Source organism: Capsicum annuum, chromosome 8 (assembly GCF_002878395.1).
Source record: "Capsicum annuum cultivar UCD-10X-F1 chromosome 8, UCD10Xv1.1, whole genome shotgun sequence".
In the NCBI taxonomy this organism is placed as follows: Eukaryota; Viridiplantae; Streptophyta; class Magnoliopsida; order Solanales; family Solanaceae; genus Capsicum; species Capsicum annuum.
This window is the reverse complement of record NC_061118.1, coordinates 136,207,577-136,234,014: the sequence shown is the minus strand read 5'-3', so window position 1 is coordinate 136,234,014 and position 26,438 is coordinate 136,207,577. Positions and strand designations below refer to the sequence as shown.

General features: G+C 35.1%; 2 protein-coding genes across 3 annotated transcripts; one reads left to right on the top strand and one right to left on the bottom strand.

Moving 5' to 3' along the window:
• The first annotated feature begins 5,673 nt into the window (after positions 1-5,673).
• Positions 5,674-14,470, top strand: LOC107839125 (aspartate aminotransferase, cytoplasmic). The gene is made up of 12 exons (XM_016682492.2): positions 5,674-6,201; positions 7,098-7,169; positions 8,255-8,316; positions 8,393-8,476; positions 9,100-9,199; positions 9,309-9,429; positions 11,693-11,856; positions 11,983-12,120; positions 12,555-12,676; positions 12,807-12,901; positions 13,576-13,696; positions 14,065-14,470. Exons 1-12 carry the CDS (start codon positions 6,004-6,006, stop codon positions 14,147-14,149), a joined length of 1,362 nt encoding a protein of 453 aa, XP_016537978.1. The 5' UTR covers positions 5,674-6,003; the 3' UTR covers positions 14,150-14,470.
• Positions 14,471-15,314: 844 nt separating this feature from the next.
• LOC107839124 (transcription factor MYB3R-1) lies at positions 15,315-25,845 on the bottom strand. 2 transcript variants are annotated; one of them, XM_016682490.2, is made up of 12 exons: positions 25,412-25,845; positions 23,963-24,153; positions 23,656-23,710; positions 22,177-22,234; positions 20,434-20,528; positions 20,236-20,339; positions 19,447-19,575; positions 17,511-19,320; positions 16,731-17,074; positions 16,510-16,624; positions 16,185-16,388; positions 15,315-15,651 (listed from the first exon to the last, which is right to left on the bottom strand). In XM_016682490.2, the coding sequence occupies exons 2-12, from the start codon at positions 24,034-24,036 to the stop codon at positions 15,523-15,525; spliced, it is 3,117 nt and encodes a 1,038-aa protein (XP_016537976.1). In that variant the 5' UTR covers positions 24,037-24,153; positions 25,412-25,845; the 3' UTR covers positions 15,315-15,522. The 2 variants fall into 2 exon arrangements, with proteins under 2 accessions (XP_016537976.1, XP_016537977.1); XM_016682491.2 differs by having other exon boundaries at positions 23,963-24,158; positions 25,412-25,772.
• Between the last annotated feature and the right edge of the window lie 593 nt (positions 25,846-26,438).

The window sequence follows — 26,438 nt, the reverse complement described above, 5'->3', positions numbered from 1 at the left end:
CAGCTATACAAAGAATCATATAACATGCAACCAAAAAATCAAGCAGCCAATAAAAATAAAAAACATATAACAAGCATATGTATTTTTATCATATCAAAACTGCAACCAACACTGAAAAATTCATATCAAATATACTAAAAATACATATAGCCAATAGACTGTTCTGGTATTTAAGCTAAAATTAACATGCATATGTATTTTTATCATATCAAAACTGCAACCAACACTGAAAAATACATATCATATGTACTAAAGATACATATATCCAACAGACTGTTGTAGTATTTCAAGTAAAATTAACATGCATATGTATTTCTTACCATATCAAAACTGCAACCAACACTAAAAAATACAAATCATTTATGCTAAAAAATACATATAGCTAATATACTCTTCATGAGTAGTTAATACAACAATATATTTTCACAATTATACTATCATCTTCACAAATCAACATTCAATCACTAAGTATCGTCATAACATCAAAATACATATTAACTACATCGAAAAAATACATATAACTTACAACTTTAACAACATCTTTACTTGGGGCAAAATACATTTTACTCAAAAAATACATTTAGAACAAAAAAATACCTCTTCCTCGCTAACATCTTCAGAATCATCATCAAAAGAGATCTGAACATCCTCATCAACCTTAGTCAAACCTTCAATTTCTTTCGCTTTCCTTTTCTTCTAGATTTTTTTAATTTTTTTTCCTTCTGAGAAGGCGATTTCTTCAACAATTTTTTTTTCAAAAATTTTTTCATCTTCAGCAGATCGTTGCGAAACTTCGACCTAATCTCCTCCGATTTCTCAGATTTCTTCGACTGTAAAGAATTTGAAACAACTTTAACTACATCTTCTTGAGTTAACCTAAGACTAAAAGATGGTCCACAATCATAGACCAAATTCGAATTACTTATAACACTATTTGTTCGTGATTTTGGTGTTTGTTCAGCCATTAAAATCAAAAACCTTAAATTCTGATTTTGAGATATATTAGAGTATGCTAATCTTCTGAAATTTACCCCAAAAAAAATGCTAACATGCAATAGCTAAATTAAGAGTTACCTGAAATAGATGAAGATAATCTTTACTGATGGTGCTAAAATCGTGCAAAGTGAAAGAAAATGAGAGCGGAAAGATATACTTTAGGTGAAAAAAAGACAAAAATCTTTCAAAATAATGAAAGAGAAAGCTAATGGCGTGAAAAGAGGGAAAACTGACAGTTACTTCTCCATGTGGGTAAAAAGTAGGGATCACATAAAATAATGCTATGGATGTTACAAAATATAATTTAATAAAATTGTTGTTATTTTTTGTAATTTCATGCTTAAGTTTGATACTTTATGTATTTTTTTCAATAGATAATCATCTATGGACCCCATCATATTCTATAGGAGTAGCATCAATGGCAAAGTGATAATTTATTGGAATGACATGAGTTGTAATTAATTCGAAATGGATGAACTTTTCTTATAGTTATTGATAAGGTCCAAACATTAAAACTCAAAATACAATTTTCCTAAGCAAACTAATCTTGCAAAATATTTTACACACCTTAGTATCCTAAAACTTTGTTTTAATACATTAAATATTTAAATAATTATGATGAAACAATGAAATTATTATATATTGGGGCATGATATGTAATTAAGTGGGGGTAGAGGAGTTTTTCTGGTAAGAGTCATTAAAATTTCTGTATGTCTTTTAAATATTTTAAATTATTAATTATTGTGATTTGTGGTAACAAATTAGTTTTGAACATGATAGACAATTAAATAAATAAAAAAAATTACTTTCAATATGTAGTTATAGTTAATTAATATAAATTAATAGAATATATTAAATATTTAAACCATTATGATGAAATAATGAAATTATTATATATTGAAGCATGGTATGTAATTAAGTGGAAGTAGTTGTTTTTTTGATAATTGCAAGAGGTGGTCGAAACCTATATGTATATATATATATATATATATATATATATATATAGGTAGGATGTAAAATAATAATTTAGCATAAACTTATTGGGTTATCGATTTACCCAATAGCCCAGTAAAAGAAATCAAAATCGAATCAGTAACCCAATAATTTTTTTTTATATAAAATCATTACAAAATCATTAACCCTATAATGATAAATCAATAACATTTTTATCGGTTTAATTTTTGTACGCCCCTAACTTAAATTACAATTTCTTACTCCGTTAGTTATAATAAGAAACGTATTTGTGCATGTGAGTCTCCTCAAAATTCTAATCGAAAACTACTATGAAACACTAACCCGAAAAAAATAATTTCATATTTTTAACACACACCAAAAAATATAAATTTTTAGATAATAGTTACTTGATCGATGAAAATTCAACCTTCACTATTTTGGAGTAGAGAAAAACTAAAAAATATAATTTTTTAGATAGAAATCGAATAATTAAGGGTAGAAGTGGATTATTTTTTAATATAAAATAAATATAAGGGAAGTGAATGGTATTTATCCACATGGACAGCCACATCAACACTTTTTTTCACGTGTACGCGCGTGATTTACATGCACTGGACCATCAGCAAAAAATTGCCACGCGACGTTGAAAAACAAGTTCGAGGGTGATACAAGCACGATCATGAAGATGAACATTTTTGAGTATTTTGGATGTAACCTTGGAGGTGAACAAGTTGAAGTGTTAAAAAGGGCTCCAAACCGCCCCTAAAATCACTCCATGGGTGCCTATTTGCCTACTTGGTCATTAAAGGGCCTTTTTGTTATTTTATCTTTTTATTTGTAAAGTACTATAAATAGAACAATATAAGATTTTAGTTAATTAGTTTTTGTTGGATATTGTTGAAAGAACACATCTCTTGAGAGAGAGGGTCTCTAGGCCTAAACTAGGACATGAACAAGTGTGGATTCACTTGTGATTGTGTATTGCTTGGAAAAGTTGGTGCTTGAGCGGTGGAATCCCTCTTTTGTCACGTAAGAGTGTGGTGTTGCCATTGTAAGTCTTAGGGCTCCTTAGATTTAATACATCTTTGGGTTCTTAACCTTGTAATAGTGTATGTCTCACTTCCTATCTTTACATATCATGTACTAGTTGTGTAGTCTAGTGAACCGTTTAGTTCTTGTTATTTTTGTAATCTTGTAACCATTGGATTGTTGTTATTGTAGTGTTGTTCCTCTCGTTATTGTTGTTTATCTCTTGTTGTTGTTAGTGTTTTTGGTGTCATTTACACCTTGTTTCTTGATATTGTTGGAACCGAGATTTGGTGTTTGTTGAGTTCTCGGGTTTTTCTTTATTTGTGGACTATTTTTGGCTTATTTTTGATACGTACCAAATTAGTATCGTATCATTTGGTATCATAGCTTGTGGTTGATTTTGTTCCAACAAAATCAGTCTTGGGCTTGCTAGAAAAATCAAAAAATAAAAAGAAAAAGAAGTGTTCATGTTCTTGTTCTTATTTTTGTTCTTGTTCATGGCCGAGAAACTTGTAGTGTTCTTGTTGTAGTCTTGGCCGAAATTTGCGGAGTCTAGATCTAGGATTTCTTTGTTGTTATTATTGTTTCTTGATTCACTAACACTAAAGGTATCTAGATCTATATTTGAGCTTAAAAACTAGTTAAAGTTGTGAACAAAGATCTAGACTGAAATTTTTGAAGGTTGGAGTGAGCGTTGAAGGTGTTGTTATTGTTGTTCTTGAAAAGTTGTTGTTTTCATCACTTCTCTTATCTTGACCAACTTAAAGTAGTTAATAGATCTAGAAAAGGTAAAGACAAAGTTGGAAGACTTGTTGGTGAAAGGACTAGCTCACATCACTCTTGACTTGACAACAACTTTTTCAACCACTTTCCTTGTTTCTAGGAGTCTTGTTTTGTGAAAACTAGTACAAGTCTAATCTCACCTTTTTTAGTTGAATTTGAAAAGAGTTACAAGACTTGTGTTTTTCCCTCCAAATACTAATTGTCTTCCATTTCAAAAGTATAAGGACTAAAAATTTCAAGAATGGTGATTAAAACTTGTGTGGACCCGTGATTAATTAAGGGGTGACACGTCACCAATTACTGTTCACCAGATAAATTTTAAGCTCAAATTTTATCTTCTAGTTTCATTTTGTTGTTTATTTTGTTGATTCCAATACTAACGTACAAGCTAGTAACCACTTACCAGATTGTGAGTTGGTTTGAAATCGTTCTTTGTGTTTACGTCCTTGTGTATTTTTTTTTATTTTGGAGTTGTTGTAAACATTGGAATTCACCTCTCAACACCTCACGGAATACAAGCAAGCATACAACACTTGTGAGATTAAGTGTGAGAAATTCGAGAACAAAGAAATAAAGAGAGAGTGTGAGGACCTTTCTTTTACAACTAAACTGTTTGTTGTTTTATAGTGAAACTTCTTGGCTAAACTCAATTGAGCCAGATGAGATTGAAGGCAAATCTCAAGATGGAGAGGAAGCCAAGGTGCAAAATGAAGGCGTTGACCAAGACTTGAAATTGTTGTGTTCTCGATCTTCTTATTTTGTGGACTGTTTTGGAGTCATTTTCATTTGGCTAGTGTCATGAATTTGAGGTCAAATTCCTCTCAAGATGGAGAGGATGATACAAGCACGATCATGAAGATGAACGTTTTTGAGTATTTTGGATTTAACCTCGGAGGTGAACAAGTTGAAGTGTTAAAAAGGGCTCCAAACCGCCCCTAAGAACACTCCATGGGTGCCTATTTGCCTACTTGGTCATTAAAGGGCCTTTTTGTCATTTTATCTTTTTATTTGTAAAGTACTATAAATAGAACAATATAGGGTTTTAGTTCATTAGTTTTTGTTGGATATTGTTGAAAGAACACATCTCTTGAGAAAGAAGGTCTCTAGGCCTAAACTAGGACATGAACAAGTGTGGATTCACTTGTGATTGTGTATTGCTTGGAAACGTTGGTGCTTGAGCGATGAAATCCCTCTTGTGTCACGTAAGAGTGTGGTGTTGCTATTGTAAGTCTTAGGGCTCCTTAGATTTAATACATCTTTGGGTTCTTAACCTTGTAATAGTGTATGTCTCACTTCCTATCTTTACATATCATGTACTAGCTGTGTAGTCTAGTGAACCGTTTGGTTCTTGTTGTTCTTATAATCTTGTAACCGTTGGATTGTTGTTATTGTAGTGTTGTTCCTCTCGTTATTGTTGTTTATCTCTTGTTGTTGTTAGTGTTTTTGGTGTCATTTACACCTTGTTTGTTGATGTTGTTGGAATCGAGATTTGATGTTTGTTGAGCTCTCGGGTTTTTCTTTATTTGTGGACTATTTTTGGCTTGTTTTTGATACTTACCAAATTAGTATCATATCAGGAGGAGTACTCAGGACAAGTCAAAGTTCAGGTATACTATGAATAAAACTCGACAAGTTCAGAGGGGTAATGTATACTTCTCTTTTTATATTTTATAGTTGTTGCCTTAGTTCTTATAATTTGTATAGGACTTTATGTATGAAGTTAATGTAGAATATATAAAAATAAGAGAACGTAAAAAAAAAATTAGATGAGTATTTCTTTATCAATTAAATAAAAAATCAAATCAATAATAAATATAAAATATCTTATTAATTTGATTATTAATTTAATATATTATAAATTAAAAATTATCAAATTAAATAAATAGTACACAAAATAGAATCAAATCGATCGCACACTCAATAAAAATCCAAACACCTTGCTTGAAAGGAAAAAGATAAAATGATTAGGTAATAAACAAAATCTTTATTCTTGAAAAACGTGCCACAAAATTAGTCCTCCTCCATCTAGATGCTTATCACCACCTAATAATAACCCATAAATAGACAGTTATACATGGGACCCACAGTTGCCATGTCATCAGATAACACCGATCCCATCACCCGCCGCGTAACAATCGATGCTGATATATAAAGGACTTTTTTCCCGGATCAAAGTTGAAAGCAAACTATAACTCACCGGAAGCCGTACTTTAGCAAGCAAAAGTTGCGTATTTCACTAAAATGCACACACAAGAATCACAATCACAATCAGCGTCACCCTCCGCCGACCGGAGGTTGAGTGTTCTGGCAAGACACCTTGAACCGTCGTTCTCCCCCGCCGTCAACAACCACTCTATTGTCGTCGCTGCTCCGACCGCTGGAACCACCCAGTCTGTTTTCAATCACATTGTTCGCGCTCCCGAAGATCCTATTCTCGGCGTAGCTCTCTCTCTCTCTCTTGAAGTCTTCATTCACAAACACGCACACACGGTGTATGTGTGTGATCGTGTTTAATGTTTTTTTTTTTTTTTTGTGATTATGAGCTGAATTTGGAGGAATTTGAATTTTTAAAAATTGTAAAGGCATCCAATTCATCTATTCTAGCTGTGGTGGATAGATCTACCTCATATCTGCTGGTGGGAGGTGGCACATATACATTGATTTAGTGAAGCGCACGAACGAAACCTGGCCCTACACCACTTCTATAAAACAGAAGAGATCCATTTCATTCTTTTTAATATTTATTTGAATATTCTTTTCAATATAGAAGATATATATCTTTTGAAGCATCTTTTGTGAGTTCGATCAGTTGAATTTTCGTGTTGGAGCACACGCTCATACGATTTTTGTCCCATTGATGGAAATGTAATTCTAAACTTTCTGTTTTTTAAAGTGAGGAAGAGACTTGATTCATGGATCAAGTTTGCTGATTCTGTTTTACATATTAATGAGCGCACAAAAAGAATTATTTAAATATACGCTCTCTGTTCAATTTATTTGTCTATTTTAGATTTGATACAGGGAAAGCAAGATCTTAAATTAAAGATGTATAAAATTATCAAAATCCCACTTAATCTTGTGATCTTAAATATGTCTCGTGAAAAGTTAGAATTGAAGAATTGTCAAAAAGGCAAAGAGACATTTTTTTAGTAGACTAAAAGGGAAGTAAGATAAGCAAATTGAAACATGTGAGTGGTATCGGGAAATAAAATATTTAATTGTAGAGGTCTACTGCAGTTTAGTTTATGTTATGATCTTTGCTTTTTTTGCAATTTCATATAAATTGATTGAAGTCTTCATGTGATGAGATCTTGGTGTTATGTTTTGGTTATTAGGTTACTGTTGCATACAACAAAGATACCAGCCCTGTGAAGTTGAACTTGGGAGTTGGTGCATATAGGACAGAGGTGATCATCCTTTTGCTTGTTTATTTCTTTAAATTTTTTTCATCAGTGCAGTACTATTTTTGGTAGCTGGGAAATCATGATTTAGATGTTTCCATGGTTGAACTCCAAAAACATGAACAAGAAAGAAATTACTATTGACAACGGATCTGCTTTTTTAGTTTCTTCGTGTTGACCGAAAGAAATTTTGATTGTCTTGGTGATTGTGGTGTTATTTTAGTTTTGAATAGTTCATCCAATGTTGAAGTGTTTGGCTGATGCTTTGCTAAGAAATGATTTTTTAAGATTATGGTTTCCCATAACTGATAAAATTCAATGTATTGGCTGTTCTGCTATTATATAACTAGTAGTGATTGATATGGATAAACCAACCTTAGATTTTCATAGTTGGTGATTAAAAACTCAAATTGTGCTTCTATTTTTTCTGTTATATCACTGTCAAATATACTAAACAGTTTCTGATTTCTTTTCTGATGAGTGAACAGGAATTGAAGCAGATTAAACAGTTTCTATATATCTGCTAAGTTCGTCATTGTGTGATTTCTAGTTCTCATACCTAGTAGTAATTAATAATTATTGGATCAGATGTCTTTGTTCTAAAGATCACAAAGAATATTGGAGATGTGCTTTGTAGGCTAGTTGGATCAGACTTTGTCAAAACCGATTTGTATGTTTCATCATATTATTATTAATAAACTAGAGTCATCAATAAATTTTTCCCGGAGGTTCTTATTGCTCGGGTTATGATTTGATTTAATTTGCTCTAACCTTTCTTGAGCGTACTCAAACCAATGACTCTGGAGTTGACATGTTGATTTTCCACTCACAGTAAATTGAACTGTTAAAGACCCTTGTTAGATTTAAGTTTCTTAGTATCTTTTCATAAGGAAAATTTGGGGAGGAGGTTTATTGATAAAGGACTTGTGGATGCTTCGGACTCTTCACATCTCAAATTTCAGAGGAACCTCTTCACTTTGTTTCTGGCCGACTATTGAATCTGGGGCCCCTTAGTTTGTGCTGCTATATTGAAACGTATCAACTAACAATGCTAATGTGTTCCTTTTTTCCTTTGTGTGCGGTGATATCAGGAAGGAAAACCTCTTGTTCTGAATGTTGTGAGACAAGCCGAGCAGCAACTAGTAAATGACAGGTACTTGCTTTCCATTTCAAGAAATTTGAACCCTCATTTTATCTTAAATCTATATTAACTTTCAAGGTTTCTGTAGGTCTCGCGTTAAAGAGTACCTTCCAATTACTGGGTTGGCAGACTTCAATAAACTGAGTGCTAAGCTGATACTTGGTGCTGACAGGTACAGTTCACGTTATCTGTTTAGTATTGCAAATAGGATATGCAGATAGATAAATAGTGTATATTGTTGCCAGTTTTAAAAAAACAATATCGGATGTTGTTGCATAAGTTAGTACCTCAAAATATTCAGGCTTCATTATCAGGTGTTTGTTTAGTTGGTAGATCTGTGAAGCATCTATTAACATCTGCCTGTCACATTTTCTCAACCAACTTATCCCGTCCATGCCATGTGTCAGTTGTTAATGGAACTGCCTTGTACCTGCATATATATTGTTTCCCTGTTGCTGGTGCTGTCAGATGTACTCATAATTTCGATGTGTGGTTTCATTATGTGATCTAATTTAAGCCATACCTTATTTGCAAATGCGGTTTCAATATTTGATTAGAGCATTAGCATCATCTAAACAGGTAAATTTTGATGCATATGGTGAAGTGTAACATCAATGCCCAGAACTGTCAGAGATGTTTATCTAATGTGTGTAGCAAGCTCTTTCAGATAAATTTCTTCATATAAAAAAGGCTTTTTCAGATAAACTTAGGTTAAAAGAGAGTTGTTAATAGTGTTCAAATTTGTAATTCATTTCATTCCAGTGGCCTTATTATTATTTTCTTTGCTTGGAACAGCCCTGCTATTCAAGAGAACAGACTAACAACTGTGCAGTGCTTGTCTGGCACAGGCGCGTTGAGGGTTGGAGCTGAATTTTTGGCTCGACATTATCATCAAGTAGAACTGCTTTGATTTCTTGACCTACATTTTGTTTCCTTCAATTCTTTGCCTGCATGAAACCACAATCTTCAAAGTCGAATTGACCTTCATGTAATTGTCTATGCAGCATACTATTTACATTCCCCAACCAACATGGGGAAACCACCCCAAAGTTTTTACTTTAGCTGGGTTATCAGTGAAGAGTTACCGCTACTATGATCCAGCAACCCGTGGACTCCATTTTCAAGGTATGGAACTTCGTCCTACAAGAAAGTGATGTGACAGGGTATTGTTCCAGTAGATATCTTATAACTATGGCTATTCAATTTGTTATTAATCTCTTCCAGAAAGATGGATGTTCTTTTCAATCTTATCCTGGTATTTGACTGCAAATTATCACAAACCTGAATCAAAATGGGGTTGAGTGTGTTTCACTTATTTGATTGAATATTAGTGTAAAATTAGGTCTTGGGCCTAACTCACACCCCAAAAGCTAGCTCAAAGGAAGGAGGATTGCCCAAGCCTTCTAAAGAAACCACTGATCGCATTAACCACTAATGTGGGACATCTTTTTTAACACCCCACCTCATGCCCAGGAATGGACATTTGGTGAGTGGGCAATTTTTACTTTCGGGGGCCCAACATTGGGTGAGAGGGTCATGCTCAAATACCATGGAAAATTAGGTCTTGGCCCTAACTCAAATTCGCAAAAGTTAGCTCAAAGGAAGGAGGATTGCCCAAGCCTTATGAAGAAACCACCCATTTCATTAACCATCAATGTGAGACTTTTTCTTTAACAATTAGAAAACACAATTTAAATAGTGTGTAGTAATTGGACAAACTTTAAACACAATTTGGTTATGATGAAAATATAAAAAAGTAAGAAGTTAGATGAACAAATTGTTGGATCTTGTCTAAGATTTACAGTTGCTGAAATATTGAACAAAATTAGTGCCATCGTAACGGTCAGAATATAGGAGGAAGAATGGCAATAATGCTGGTCAAAATGAGGCTGTGCTACTGAAAGGCCAGAGGCTAGAGGCCAGGCCAGTAACAATCTAAAAGACCCAGTAATACCGGAATGATTATTGAAATGAAGCATGGGGCTGCATAGGAAAGAAGCAGTGGGTTATTGAAATAGTCACGGGAAAGAGGTTTGATGTTGCAACAGTAGTCACAGTAAAGAGAAGTGGTGCCACCTGAATGGTCACTGGAAAAGGCTCCTAGAATGGTAGAACTGTGAAAAAATTGACTGGGAGACTCTTCAAAAGAGTTATTTAGAGTATCTACATGTAGGGGTGGCAAAATGGGTAAAATTCATGGTTATCCACCTGATTCAATCCATTTTAAATGGGTTGGATAGCCAACCATTTAAAAGTGAGTCAGATATGGATAATTCTATATTATGATGATAACCCATGGGTATCCATCAATTTCCCTCCCCTTAAAATATGTAAGGGAAACCTCTAAAAAGAACACTTATTAAGGGTGTGTTTGGTATGAAGAACAATTTTTTAATTTTTTCCACGTTTAGTTGGCTGTGAAAAATATTTTTCAAATGGAGTTTAGTTTTCGATCAATAAAATTTCAACACACTTCGTTTACATCAAGCTAATGAATGCAATTGTGTATTTCATTTACATATTTATCAAATAATTATAACTTTAATTTTTAGCTATTAAGTTTAAATGAACTGTTTTGGTATAATCACCGAAAATTTTTACCGTCAGACTTAGTAGTGTAAATACTTACATTCGATTACTATACAACTTTACCGGTACGAAGGATAAGTTAAACATGTAATAATTGCTCTGTTCTGGTATAAAGAGGATAAACTGTTTCTCCACACTAATGGCCAAAAAATAAAAATTGACTTATCTGCAAATTGTGAGAAATTAAAAATGGAAGTTGTACCAGTTAGATTTATGTATTTCTTTATCCATTGGATTTACCCATTTTATCCATATGAAATATGGGTCGGGTTGAATATTTTATTTGTTTTTACCTGATCCATTTTCGACCCGCCCATAGCCAACTCGACTTCCATTTGTCATCCCTATAAATGATCATAGAAGCTCTAATGCTTTTTAAGAAAATAAGAGAGTGGAGGCAAATAAATATAGAACTTGATAATAAGGGAATATAAGATACATATAAACTTATACTCCCTCCATTTCAATTTGTTTCTCTTACTTTTCTTTTCAGTCCGTTTCAAAAAAATTGCTTCTTTCCTATTCTCGAAGCTCTTTAAGTTTAATTTCAATTTTTCTCATGACACGTTTAAGACCACAATATTAAAGAATAGTGTGGTACATTCTACACATCTTTAATTCAAGATCACAAGATTCAAAAATCTGCTACTTTCTTAAACTTCCCATTTTGACAAATTGAAATGAAGGGAGCACGTAATACTATCCATATGCTTAAACCTGACTGACTTTCTTTAATATCTTTTGCTTGTGTCTGCGTATTGCCAACTTATTTATGGAAATTTCTTTTTGTACATGACAGGTTTGTTGGAAGACCTTGGATCTGCCCCGTCAGGAGCGATAGTGCTACTTCATGCTTGTGCACACAACCCCACTGGTGTGGATCCGACCATTGATCAGTGGGAGCAAATTAGGAGATTGATGAGATCAAAAGGATTGTTACCCTTCTTTGATAGTGCATATCAGGTAAAAGAATCATCAACAGACTGAAGTTCAGAGCTTTCTGGCTTTTTTTTATATGAGCATTTAAAATGAGCCAGTTTGTTCAATTTATGTTAATTAATCTTGATATTCGAACTTCGGTATTTATAGGGCTTTGCCAGCGGAAGCCTAGATACAGATGCACAGTCTGTTCGCATGTTTGTGGCTGATGGAGGTGAAGTACTGCTTGCTCAAAGTTATGCAAAGAATATGGGGCTTTACGGTGAACGTGTCGGAGCTTTAAGCATTGTATGTGTAAAACGATTCCCAAGGATACCTGTGTCTCATTCTGAAACATTTGAATGTTCATTTGTCGGGTTGTCTTCGTGTTTCTCAAATCATGTATATTCTAGTGATGCTTTTCTTATTATTTTCTCAATTGACCTTTTCTCCTGGTGCTGAATCGTGGAGGTACATTACTGTTGGTAGTTGTGAAATATTTATCCCATGTAGCTTACTTCAAAATATATAAACGTGACAGTCTTGCACATAACCCAAAAAAAATAATTAGTCATACAAAGATATCAAATTTTGTAGCATATTGGTGCCATCTTGGAATGGATGAATATCTCAATAATGGAATCAACCTATTATGGCAGGCTGTTTGCGTAATATGATGTATGGCTTATCACAGTTACATTCTGCTGACAGTTATATCTCCTTATATTTTCTCAAATCTGCAGGTCTGCAGGAATGCTGATGTAGCAAGCCGAGTTGAGAGCCAGTTGAAATTGGTGATTAGGCCAATGTATTCCAATCCGCCAATTCATGGAGCATCAATAGTTGCTGCAATCCTCAAAGACAGGTAATATATATCAACCATCAGGAAAATTGGTCCTCAGACCCTAAAAAGTCATTTCCTAATTTCTGTATATGATATAATCTAGTTTATGTTCAGTCATTGTTCTGCAAAATAAATCACTAACTTCCTGCAGAAACTTGTACCACGAATGGACTCTTGAGTTGAAAGCAATGGCTGATCGAATCATCAAAATGCGCCAGCAACTTTTTGATGCTTTACGTGCTAGAGGTAACATTGCTATCAGTACTTTCACATTTTCTTGAAAATAAATGTTGCATTGGCCTCTGCTCTTCTTCTCATTTTGATTATTCTTGTTCAGGTGTCCTTGTATATGAAAATAAATATTAATGCTGTGTACGCCCATAGAATCTGCTGCAATTTGTCCTGCTCATTTGCCCTACATAATTGCTGAATAGGACTAACTCGTAGTAGCAGCTGATTCTCCTGAATGAAAACTTAACCAGGAAAAAGAGAGAACAAACAAAACCTGGAATTAGACGATTTCAAATATTTCTCCAAAACATAATGTAATTCTCCTTGTTAAAATATTGCTTACTATTATGGGATTAGACGCCCCATAATGATGACTGAATGCATTTTTCTACACCTTAAGAAAACCATCTCCAACGTTCTCTCTGCAATTCCTGGGTGACATAAAACTCTTGGATCGATCTGTCTTCTGATAAGTTTTATTCTGTCAATATTCCCCTCAAACTTTGTGGTTTGAGTTCATATGCATTATGTTAAAAAAATTACATTGTAACTGTCCTTGGGCACACCAGTAGTCAGAATCATGATGTTGTCAATTCCTTTTTTCTGGTCAGGCACTCTTTTATCCATTTAAATGTCGAGCATTGCATGAACAAGATATCTGTTTCTATTTACCTTAATTTGATTGGTAGGTACCCCTGGTGACTGGAGTCACATTATCAAGCAGATTGGGATGTTCACTTTCACAGGACTTAACAAAGAACAAGTTGCCTTCATGACCAAAGAATACCACATCTACATGACATCAGACGGGTAATATGTTATTTCTACAGCCCAAAGTTCTGTTAGTCATATTTCGACAATATTATGTCTCCTCAACAACTCATATGAGATTTTATGACCTGGTAAAGTAACTACTATTACCTTGGAAGGAAGGTAAAGCAGAAAGTGGGAAGGGAGGATGGGGAATAACTTGTTAAAATTTTATCAGTCATCACGAGTTCTTTGGGTAGTTTCTTGCTACCTTAGCTTTCATGAACACAGAGAGAAACTGATGGTATTGATGAACATTTCTAGAGCGTAATTCTTACTGAGTTGTTATATAATTGTGGCTACCTCTATGAAGCTTAGCTATCAGATAATCCGAAAACTTTGACATGGATCGCATATTTATTTTGCAGACGCATTAGCATGGCCGGTCTAAGCTCCAAGACAGTTCCACATCTAGCAGATGCCATCCATGCAGCTGTGACTCGGGCTCGTTGAGTTCATTACTACTGTTTTCCATCACGTTCTTGCTAAGGTTGTTAGCTGCTATCATTTTGGTTGGCTGATTATTTTCTGCTCAAGTAAAAACAAGATTGCAATTCCCCCTCCTTGTAATAACTAGTTTCCTCTTAGTTGGAGGTTATAATAAACATATATCTGTAATGAGTAGAATAATCTTGCTTAATGTAGCAAATCTATTTCATAACCCCTTTAGTCTTAGTTGCCATATAGTGCTAGGTAGCATACCTACAATTGTTATTAGCAATTCGTAATAATACGTTTGCTTTATCTTGATAAAGTCAAAGCTGATTTCTTTAACATCTTATTTTCATTAAGCCAATCTCCCAGAATGACACGATATGATGAGTGTGTTTCAACACAAGTATTTAAATTTGAAAAACGGGTAAAATGGCTGTTAGACTCAGTTAGTTGTCGAATGTCATCTCAGTTGGCAACGGGGTTTATTACATTTTTCATTTCGTGCTATAAAGTTTGCCTTCGATAATTGTTGATGCTGCAAATGATACCAATCTATTATCAGCAGACAATCGAGTTGATTGGGGTTTGAGCACTACACCTGCACCCTTCGTGCTACAAAGTTTGCCTTCTCAGATCGTTCTTCTTTCCCTCACTACACACCCGCTCACCCAGATTCAAAGTTATTGCCCTTTTTCCTAAGGTACCCTAAGATTTTTTCGATGCTGATGGTAGTACTGCAGCAAAACTTGAGGAGTGGGGGTGGAGTGGTTCATTGATTCTTTCATCTCTCTCTACTTTCGTATTATAGATTTTATTGAACTAACTACCGAAAATAGGAATAACAAAGGCTTATTTAAAAACTAAAGCATTATAGATTTTGTACTTTGCTAATTCATCTGCCACTTGATTAGGCAAGTATTTATCAAGGATGATTAGCCATTATGTGCAAAAGGGCAAGTTTAATTGCAAAGGGTTTGCTTAATACAAAGTGAAGCATAGATGAATACCCCACAATTTTTCGAACCGAAACCCCAATTAGAGATCAAACCATATATTTGTAAAAACTTGTACTAAAATGGCACATGCAGTAAAGGCAATTTCAGTCTGGAGCTACACAATCCTTATTTTCTCCCCCAAGTGCAGTAACACTGCTTCCTGCAAAATGAAGTTTAAAAAGAGATGTGTACAAGTTGGTTTTCTTATTTAACAAAATGGGATTAAGCAAAATAATGTTTAATGAAATGATAAATATCTAATCCATATCTTTTGACAAACAATTGGACCAAGTATTTGTGTAAGGCAAAAATAAAAAATAAAAAATACACACAGGTATATCAACTAATATATGTTACAGCAAGAATTTCCAGCCACCCTAAAAGGACTTGCTGCTGCTACCTGCAGCCTTTCAAGAGGTAGGAAGAAGGACTTGAAAAGCTGTTGTTGTTTGTACTACATTTTTCAGTCTCCTTTTCCTTTTCAGGTGATCCACACTCACTGAAGTCGAGTGTACGCCGCTCACTCTGCAAATGAACAGATAATAGCAAAGTCAAAAATTTCAGTCTACATTTAACAGATGAGCGGATTCCTAATTTTTCATGCCTTGGGCCACTTGGGCTAAGAAGCTTTGAACATGTTAATTAAAATTTGTCAGAAAATATTTATTACAAAGAGGATATTACTCTGTTCCAATGCCTCAGTTCCAATTTATACGAGATGTGTGACTGAAAACAGAATTTAAAAGTAGACTTTTGTTACAAACGGAACGCATCCGTAGGACTTGAGGTCCTAAACATAACTAATCTTGCCTATGGATATTTGAATAAAATGGGCAGTTTAAAGTTAAAAAGACTAATAGGTGTCATCTTTTCTGAACAAACTAAAAAGAGGCAAAGATGTTAGAATTTCTGAAAAACTGCATAGTTGTATATCTGGGAACACATTAATGGAACTGGCATAGTGATCACATCTGAAAACACTTGCATAAATTAGCATGGGATATTAAAACAAAAAATCACATCTGGGAACAAGATTATTTGCAATCATCTTGACATACCATAGCATTGGCTGACAAAAGAGAACGATTTTCATCCGCATTCTGGTTTTTGGAGTTCCTCCCCCGTAGGATTGACTCTGGAGTATCACCTCCCAAGACCTCCTGGGCATCTGCAAATGCTCCTGCAGTCTGCTCACTCAATTGCTTCATTAATCCGATAGCATCATAGCTTCTGTCCCCTGGGCTCATAAACAGTGCAAGATCCTACAAAGTTTTAAAGTACATAAAATATGAGCCTGAATTTGAACAGAATAAAATAGCACACATAAAGATATTAGTCTCATTGTAGAACACGTAATAATCTAGTTTCCAAAATCCTATTTACCTCAAAAGTAAGTTCATTATCAAGTCTCGGGCTTGACAGGAAAGAGTTGAGGAACCATGGAGATTTCCAAGCCGAGGGAGATTCAATACTCCTTTTATAAGGTGTTTCTCCAGATCTGCGAAGATATGGGGTAAATGGGCCGTTAATTTTGCAAGACAGAAATGCAGTGAAAAGGGTATGAAGAAAAACTAAAGAGGGTAAAAGAACAGCAACTATCTTACATGCTTGCAATAATCCCAGCTCCAGCTCCATTTCCTGAAGTTTCAGCTGAGCTCTCCAAGGCAGTTGATGTTGGAGCAGATTGCATCGATGTAGTGATAACAAAACTACTTCCATCTTTCTTTCCATGTATACGAGGAGAGCAAATAACAGAGAAACTTGAAGTCTCAAATGAAGATGAAACAGAACCTTGATTTGATGCAGCTTCGAGTCGTCTAGAATACTGATTTCCTAGAGCTTTATTGCTTAGATTTGTACCTCTGTCAGACTTGGCTCCAAAACGATCAGGAGAAAAGAACAGACCACTTGCGTTCAGTTCAACTAGAACTCCAGAAGGCTGTTTTATCTGAAACAAGCAGAGCATAAATTATTTCCAATTAAAGGGTTCTCTGTTGAATAAGTTGAATGGGTCTTGCAAGCATATGTAGATCAGCATAGACAGTAGTCATAACCATATTAAAACTGTAAAAGAATTTGAACATCAGCCAAAAACTACAGACTATAAAAGATATTACAGTATCATGCAACAAGACACAAAATGGTTTAGATGTTACAGCACATTAAGAATAATGGAAACAAAGGAAATGCAGATGTAGTCAAGATCTTGAACGGAAAAGAAGGAATTTCTTAACATCGAGCTCCAGTTCTTTGATTGTGTTAATAATTCATAGAATTTCTTTTTCCACATATTTAATATTAAATGGTAATGCTAATACTGACACCACCACCACTCTCAAGAAACAAAAAGTGGTGCTAAAAGGAAGCAAAATGACTCGACTCACCTTTCCAACTGCATCTTTGGATCCAAGCCTTTTGCTCTCCCTTGTTCCTTGATCCTTATAGTGAACTTCACCTCCATCTAACTGTCTCCCAGAAGTTCCACAGCTTGAATGCCCATCTCGGCCCTTGTCTTCCTCCTTTTGTCCATCTTCAGTTGGATTTATGTTTTCTTTATCTTCAGATGCTTGAAGTTCCAGAGTTTGATCCTTAGTTAGGGAAGGCATTGCTTTTTCATTTGCAGAGTCATCAAACATAACATCTAGTCGAGAAAAATCCTTAGTCAGATTAGAAAATGATTCTTGACGGAGATCGCTTTCAAGTTTCTTTCCACATCTCTTTTCTGACAAAGGTGACACCAAATCACGGTGCCGTTTCTTTAATATAGAAGGTGTACTTGTGAAAGTTTTGGCAGCACTTCTCAAGACGGCATCTGGACTACCATCTCTTGTTGGTGAATCCCACAGCTTAAATGGAGTAAGACAGTTCACAGAAGTCATCATCAACTGGCGGATGCCAAGAGGGCTGTACTCTTGGTGTGTATCTGTACCAGATTGTATAAGATCACAACTGAAAAATGGAACATCCAAGCTCGGAAAGCGAGGAGGCTCATAGCATAGGGCCCCCCCATCCATCTGGTCTTCCTTTACAGCTGAATTTTCATTTACCAATGGACATGTTTGAATAGTATTTGAAGGAGTTGAGCGAAAATCATTCACAGAAACTAGCTGTACAGAATCTGACGTTTGATCCAGTTGGTCTTTCAGGAGAGGATCATCCATTATGTTGTCACAAGGAGTATCAGATTCCATGGGATATAGAAAACCATCACAATTATTTGTTTGGGACTCACGAGCTGTGTGCGAAGGGTTGTGAAACTGATTTGAGGGAATACCAAACATGTGTGAGCTTTGCTCTGAAGAAAACTGTGAAGGAACAGAACAGGGTTGACAGGATGAAGTTCCCATAACATCTGAACAGAGAGGATTGCACTTTTCTATAGACATATTTCCACCTTCAGAGATCTGATAAATCATAGAACCGGCAGTTTCATCTACACCATTCATACCAATTTCAGAAGGAAAGCATTGAGGAATCCCTGCCTCAGGGTATACCATACTGCAACCCTCCACAGAAGTAAACATCTCATTCGGCTTATGTAACCCCACAACCATGCTCCCATCATTAGTTGTTTCAAACTTCATTTCATTTTGCTGTGGAAAGGTTACCATGTCATGATTCCCAGTACCAGTTAGACACTGCATGAAGAAACCTGAAGAATCCTGCATCAACTCCAGAGGAGAAATATTAGGTATGTCATCTGGATTAAACTGCCAATCTTTTCCCATGGATGTTGCCCAGTTCTGTGAGAAGTTATGCTCCAGGAGCTTGGATTCAGCAAGTTCACTGGGCACTTCTGCCACTGAAAAAGTAATATCTTCAAAAGCTGGGGTATAGTATTCAGAACACGGTGCTGAACTGGCGCTTGGGTCCTTCCTATAATTTGAATCCTCCAGCAATTTGCCCTCCTCTCTTGTATATACAAATGTGTTGCCCATGTCACTTGTAGATTGGGAACAGCCAGCAAGATTTGAACTTTGACTGCATTCTGAAACTTCCTCCATTTCTGTTCCTTCTTTACGAACACTATCATCTTCACTACTCTGTTGCAACTTTATCGAAGACGGGATTGATTGGTTCTGATGGTTGACATTGGGCAGAGTAGGGAACTTTGCAAGTGCACCTGATGCCAAATACACGTCCAATTTCTTTTTGACAGAACTATTCCAGTGATTTTTAATTGCATTATCTGTCCTGGAAATCATAGCAAAATCTTTATGTCATATAAAATACTGTAGGAATTCTCAGTACAGCAACTCAAAGGGAAAAATAAACCTAAACAAACTCTTGTTCTCTAAAGGGCGTACAGCTTCAATGTACCTTCCAGGCAAAAATTTCGTCAACTCCGCCCACTTGTTCCCGTAAATTTGATGGGCATGAATAAGAGTCACCTCCTCCTCTTGCGTCCAAGCTTCCTTGTTTATTCCAGGATTTAGATGATTGTGCCACCTGAAAAGATCTTAAAAATGATTACTATAAACAACAACAACATACCCAATGAAATACCACAAGTGGGATCTGGGGAGAGTAGATGGTACGCAGACCTTACCACTACCTCGTTCAGGTAGAGAGGCTGTTTCCGAAGTAGGTATGAAAAGGAGAAAGACAGTGAAGAAAACATAGCAACTGAATTGTAAACAATAACAACAACAAAGTAGTGCAATAAACGAAACATTAGAGACAATAGATGGTTCCTTACTATAACATATTCACAAATAAAGGTGGAAGAAAATAAGCTTCATATTCTTCAATTTCAATTATGGTAAATAAAAGAAAATTGAACACAAATCACCCCACAGAATTAGATGCCTCTTCATTATCATTCCATTGGCATGCATTTCTTAAATCTTACTGAGACTTGTGTTGATGAACATCTAACACTTAGTGAAAAGGGAAACAGCAACAAAGTAGGTTAAAAAATAATTAATGCCTCAACTGGAGGATGGAGTTTCCATTTATAACTGAACAAGAAAAATTAGGAAGTTGAAAACCCACAAGCTCTCGAAACTTAACTCACAAAAGAAATATGGAGAAAACTGAAACCATATCAAAGTAAAAAAAGCAATATACACATGTCATTTAGGAAAACAAAAGAATCAACTTGTTTACCTTTCCCGACATTGTTTTCCAATACGTCCTGGCAAATGTTGAGCAATGGTGGACCACTTTTTGGGGCCATATTTCTTAACTAATTCAGCTATTACTTCATCCTCCTGGAAGTCAAGAAGTAAAATAGTTAGTAGCAATATAAAAGACAAGGATGCCGAGTGTTCCAGAATAACCATGTATTATGAAGCATATATTTACCTCTTTAGACCATGGACCTTTGACAAGTTCAGGATTAAGAACCTTCTGCCACCTGTGCAAACATTGTACATCAGTCCGGTCTTTAAAACATTCCGCTGCACAGAGTAAATTTCTCAAATCAGTACATTCCCAAATGCTGAAGTAGCAGTAAGCTGATATTATGTTAAATAGTTTCTGCTATAGTGACTGGATGTGTCATAGAACTTCAAATGCAGTGGTAAGCTAACCAACTCAAACGCAGCAGATATCATAACAGGGAAAGACTCATGCCTCAAAAATCACAATCCAGCAAATACTTCTAAAGAAAATGATAGTGGGGAAAGGTTATACAAACTGGGAAGACCAACTCATTTAACTAGAGCATCTCTAACACAGTGAAAACAATTTATGGTGGTGTTAGGTTATACAAACTGGGAAAACCAACTAGAGCATCTCTAACACAGTGCAAACAATTTATGGTGGTGTTAGGTTATACAAACTGGGAAGACCAACTCATTTAACTAGAGCATCTCTAACACAGTGCAAACAATTTATGGTGGTGTTAGGTTATATATGACTACCAACTGCTTCCCCTTATCAGTTATTGATCTGCGACTAAAAGTATGAGCAGAACAAGTAAGGACAAGTGAGCAATGAACCGTTGATGCCGAAGACAAAGCTAGAGTTGTTCTAAACAGACAAGGTTTGCAGACCAGATGGTACAAGGTTTACCTCATCCAGAACAAATGTCTTTTTGACTTGGTAGTACTGCTATTAAGATGTGCAGAAAAAGTGAGTACTTACTGTCAAATTGAAAACACTGAGAAACCTCCATCCAAGGGTGGGAGGGGGGATTGATTTTGTACTGACACAAGACAAAAGGACATTTAACTTGGACAGAAAGAGTATAAGAAACATAAAACAAATCAAACAGAAGTTTCATCCTTGGAATATGAAACCCTTTTTCTCTTAAAGCTCCCCTGAGCATATTTCTGCAGTGAATCTCAAAGAACTCGACAAGTATAAACACACCATATCCTAATTCCTAATAAAAAAAACTGCCTCCCTATGAGGATCTCGTTCTTATTCTTGAGCTATGATCAGCTTCCAACTCAGTGTAAATGTTGATTTCTGCGGGCTTGACCAAAGTTGAGATAAGAAGCTGCTTTTGGGCCAAATTTTTCAGAAACTTTTACATTATGCTATTTGTTCCATCTTGAAACAATCACTAATTGTGTCTTACTCATTGACTTTTACTTTCAAAGCATGTGTTGACTCTGTACATAAAAGTAAATGAGGTCTTTTGTACTGAAAATATGCCTTAGCACATTATAGTAGGTCAAAACAAATAGAAGCACTAGTGTGCATGACATTGAAAAGGTTTGAGTGCAAGCTGATTACACTTTAAGAAAAAGTTCTGCTCATATGACCAAAACATCAAGAGAAACTGGCATTTATACAGAATCTGACAAATAACTTTTACTTCCCTTGTCCATAAAATGACCAGTTGACCACTCATTCAGAAAAAACACAAGTTACAGTAATTTGTATAAACATGACGTTAGCTTTGTGACTGTATCCTCAAGTGTGATCTACTTAGACATAACATATTTTCATCAAACCAACTGCGGAGATAGTCCTATTAAAGCGGTGAGATAGCATTTATCATCAGCATCTTTTATTAAAGGTGAAGGATCAGCAGTCTGCCCCGCGAATGTCAAGCACATTAGGTTAATAAATGACAGGATGATGCAGTGCTTTTACCTATCTTTTTCCAGTTTTTCCCCTTAAAACGTTGGACAGCTTTGCATAGGATTTCATCCTGAAAGGAATAAGGATTTATGTTGTTACGAATATATAAAACAAAAAATTGAAATGTATACTGAAATATATCAAACTCCACCACATGTAAATTATGTATAAAACGAAAATCAAAACTTATGAAGCCAACAACTAATGCAAATAAAACTTTCAGTTGAAACCCAATCAATAGCTATCTACCACATAGAACACTTCTGGCGTTCTTCCGACATGGTGACTTTTCCATCAAACATGTAAATTATGTATAAAACGAAAATCAAAACCTATGAATTTCAGAAGGATAGAAGACAACAACTAATGCAAATAAAACTTCCAGTTGAAACCCAATCAATAGCCATCTACCACATAGAACACTTCTGACGTTCTTACGACATGGTGACTTTTCCATCAAATTAAATCCTTTACCATCATGCAGATTACTAGATTCAAGTTGAGTATCATTGATAGGTATTGATCTGGAGAATTTGCTATATACCTCCCAGGGAAAAGCGGTGATACAGATATTCTTGTGCTAAAAATTTATACAAGTAAAGGAGGCTATAAGCAGCTGATGGGTAAGAAAGTGGCAAAAACACTCATGCCTAAATGTATCACTATGCCTGCCTACATCCTATGTGATGTAAGTGAAAGAGTGAAAGACGTTTTGAGATATCAGTAGCGGCAACACATAAACACAAGTTTGTATGTTTATACTTGCTACTTTTGATTAGCCTTTTGAGTTTCCTACACTATACAGGAACTGTAGGATACCTATCCTATTTTTATCACACCCTGTGCATATCAGTATTTTCTTATTGCTATATCGATTAAGTTATGTTATCAACAACACATATTCCTGGGCTAACTTTATGAGGAGCCAATTCCCAGAAAAGGGAAACATACAAATTCAGATATTTTTATGAATATGAAACAAGTACCATAAACCTATTTAAAGCTTCAAGCAGCAGCTAGCAGTCATCATTAGTACCGCTTAACATTGGATTCTTATCTCTCAAAAGCATGGACAAATCAACTATGCCACAATGCCAAACTAGTTGAAAACAGCGATATGAATCCTCCACATATATTCCACTTTATGAGGATTCATCATAATTTGATTAATGCTACACTCCCTCTTTTACTTGTACTTGGACCAATACCTCATATACAAGGACAAGAAATTCAAATTAGGTAGCACCATTCCAACCTTATTACGTCTTTCTTTTTCTTTTTGATAAGGTATCTTATTATGACTTTATAGAACCTGGGAAAAAGTTGTCATCCTAGAAATGGATTACAACCTCTAGCACCGGAGGAAAAGAAAAGTTTAAGAGTAAAGAAAAAGGAACAAAAAGGAAAAGCCAAAACATCAAGAAGATAGTAACTTGAATGCATAAAGTTTTGACTTTTAACTTGTTCACTATGGAGGAAGTGCACACTTACTTCTTCTGGAGTCCACTGCCCCTTTGTGGAACGTCTCGTAGGACCACTAGTTCTCCTGTTAACATTAGCATCAGATGAGTGAGTAGATCAACATTCCATAGACTATTTGAGTGAGATTTACCACAGTAGACGAAATCTGAACTCAAAATACATTTTAATAGCCTTTTAATTGTCCTGTCCGCTAAAAAACTGAAGGGTTTGTGTAACATAACAGAAAAAATTCAATAAATTAAATGCACAAAACCACGTAATGGCACTTGAAATATATGGTATGAAAGAAGCAATGGTACAGTGCTTAGAAAATCACCCATGCAAAGATCGAACTCTTTGGAAACTACTGCTAGTGCCATCTGAAGGAGTGCTTATTCTATCACTTTCCATGGTTGTTTGACACAAAGGCAAATCTGCCTAACCCAACGCCCAAAGGTCGATATTTCTCTCCCGAATGTCTTCCCCAATTCATTATATGCCACCCTAAAATGTGGGATGATCTCCTACCTGATCTTATGACAAAATGAGAGGATAAGGTCAGAGCAAAGATCACAACATAATGGTTTCTAAAAAGCATGAGATATATTACAGAAATAAAAACAATCAGAGAACTTCCTTTGTGGAAAAGAAAGTATACAAAAAGTCCTCGACTGCTTTGTTTATGATAATGCTACATCTACTCTTTCATGAACAAACCAGAAGTCCCATTTTCAGCAACTAAAAGTCTGCTGGATGCTAAATTCCTTAATAGTTTTGGAAGCAGACTAGATTTTAATAAATTTTTGTTCAAAGTTGTGCAACATTCAAATTGTAAAATTGTTCACCAAAAATTTCAAAAAAACAAAGAAAAACATTCTAAGCAAGGCGGGGTCAAATAAATATTATGCAAGCAATCAGCTGATCCTTTTGGAAGTTATGAGCAGAAAAACAATAAAGCTTACAATATAATCTGATATAAGAAGCTTAAATAAACTATCCTGTAACAGAATCCAAAAATCTATTATCAACTCATTAATCTTATTGTTTTTCTTTCTTTGAAGACTAAAAATTTTATCCCCTTAAGATTATTTTCTACTTCTTTTGATTAATAAATTTTCAAAATCTCATGGGTACAATTACTAGAACAAGTGAAGTGAAGACAAAGCTCCCTTAATAACTACAGTCAGTTCTCATCTATATTACTCGGACTCTCCAAACATGTGACAGGTGCATGTTAGATCCTTCAAAAGCAGTTCATTTTTGAAGAATTCGACAAGGTTGCGGCATCATTTCGAGAGTTGCGAACATAGGTTCTCATTGATGCACCAATCAAACATACAAATTTGGGGAAATATACACACACACAAAAAAAATCAGCAAAATCAACAGAAATCTCAAAACAAGATGGACAAAAAGAAAATAATAAAATGATCAAAACAAAAGAATCTGATCAAATCAAACTCACTGAGTTTCACATAAACATCAAATTAGGGTTCAAGATTCAAACTTTACAACTACCCAATTACCAAGAAATCATAAATTAACAAACCCCACCTTAAAAAAGAATCAATTTAATTCAATCAAACCCCAAAAGAAGGAAAAATAAATCAAGAAAGAGATCACAACTACCCAAGTACCAATGATCAAACTGATTGAGTTTCCCATAAACATCAAATTAGGGTTCAAGATTCAAACTTTACAACTACCCAAATACCCAAATACAAACAAAATCATAAATCATAAATCAAGAAAACAATAACCCATCATAGAAAAAAGATGCACTTACCGAACACAGCTTCAATAAATTCAAAAAAACCAATGGAATAACGCGAAGAAAGCACATTTGCAGATCGATCCCAAAAACAAAAAAATCACAAATTAATTGAAAGATCTGCAAATGAAACTGATGAAAATCTAGTGAGGGAAAGTGAAATTCTAGAGAGAGAAAGAGAGAAGTGGGTGTTCTTTGTTGAGGAAAATAATGAAAGAAAAACGGTCTCTTGGGAATTCAAATGTTAACGAAGGCGGACAAGTATTTTCGAAAACCCTTATGAGGGATTTAAGGTTTCAAAAACATACTCAGACTGTTTCAACGGTGGATGATGTTTGTGCAAAATGATCTGAGCCGTTGATTGGTTTTGTATTTGGTAAATTTTCAAATATATTTCAATACTAACGGGCAAGTTTCTACCTGCTACCTGCTTTTGTGGTTTCCTTTCTTTTTCACTTTTAATGGCCAAGAAGGATGGAAGGCCCTTTCTTCTTTTTCTTTTTCTTCTTTTTAGTTTTTTTTTTTTTTTTAAAATGATTCTACGAAATGTCAGTTTATAAGATTTTATATAGGCCAAATCCATCGAGGACCTCATAAATTTGACACCATCTTTCACTTTGGCACATCAAGTGAATGTTGTTCACTTTTGACACCTCAAGTAGCCATAAAGTGTGTCATTTTGACACCTTTCAACATCAGCACTGGTACTTGTGTTCACTCGCTGCCAACGTTTATTTACATTCACAATTAGCTTTTTTTTAATAGGCCAAAACACATGGCAATTAATGACATAATTATCCAACTCATTAATATATATACGCAATTAAATTAAAGGAACCAATTAACTGCTGACATGTGGCATTTTTCAAAATAATTATAAAATTATTTAATTTTATTTGACAGACAACCCCTACCCCACCCACCCCACCTCACCACCCCTCAAACTCCAAAATCATCTTCTCCACCACCACCCATCCCCCGACAACCCCCACCCTAGGTCATCTTCTCTATTTGGCAGCCCCTCCCCTCCCGTCATGTTCTC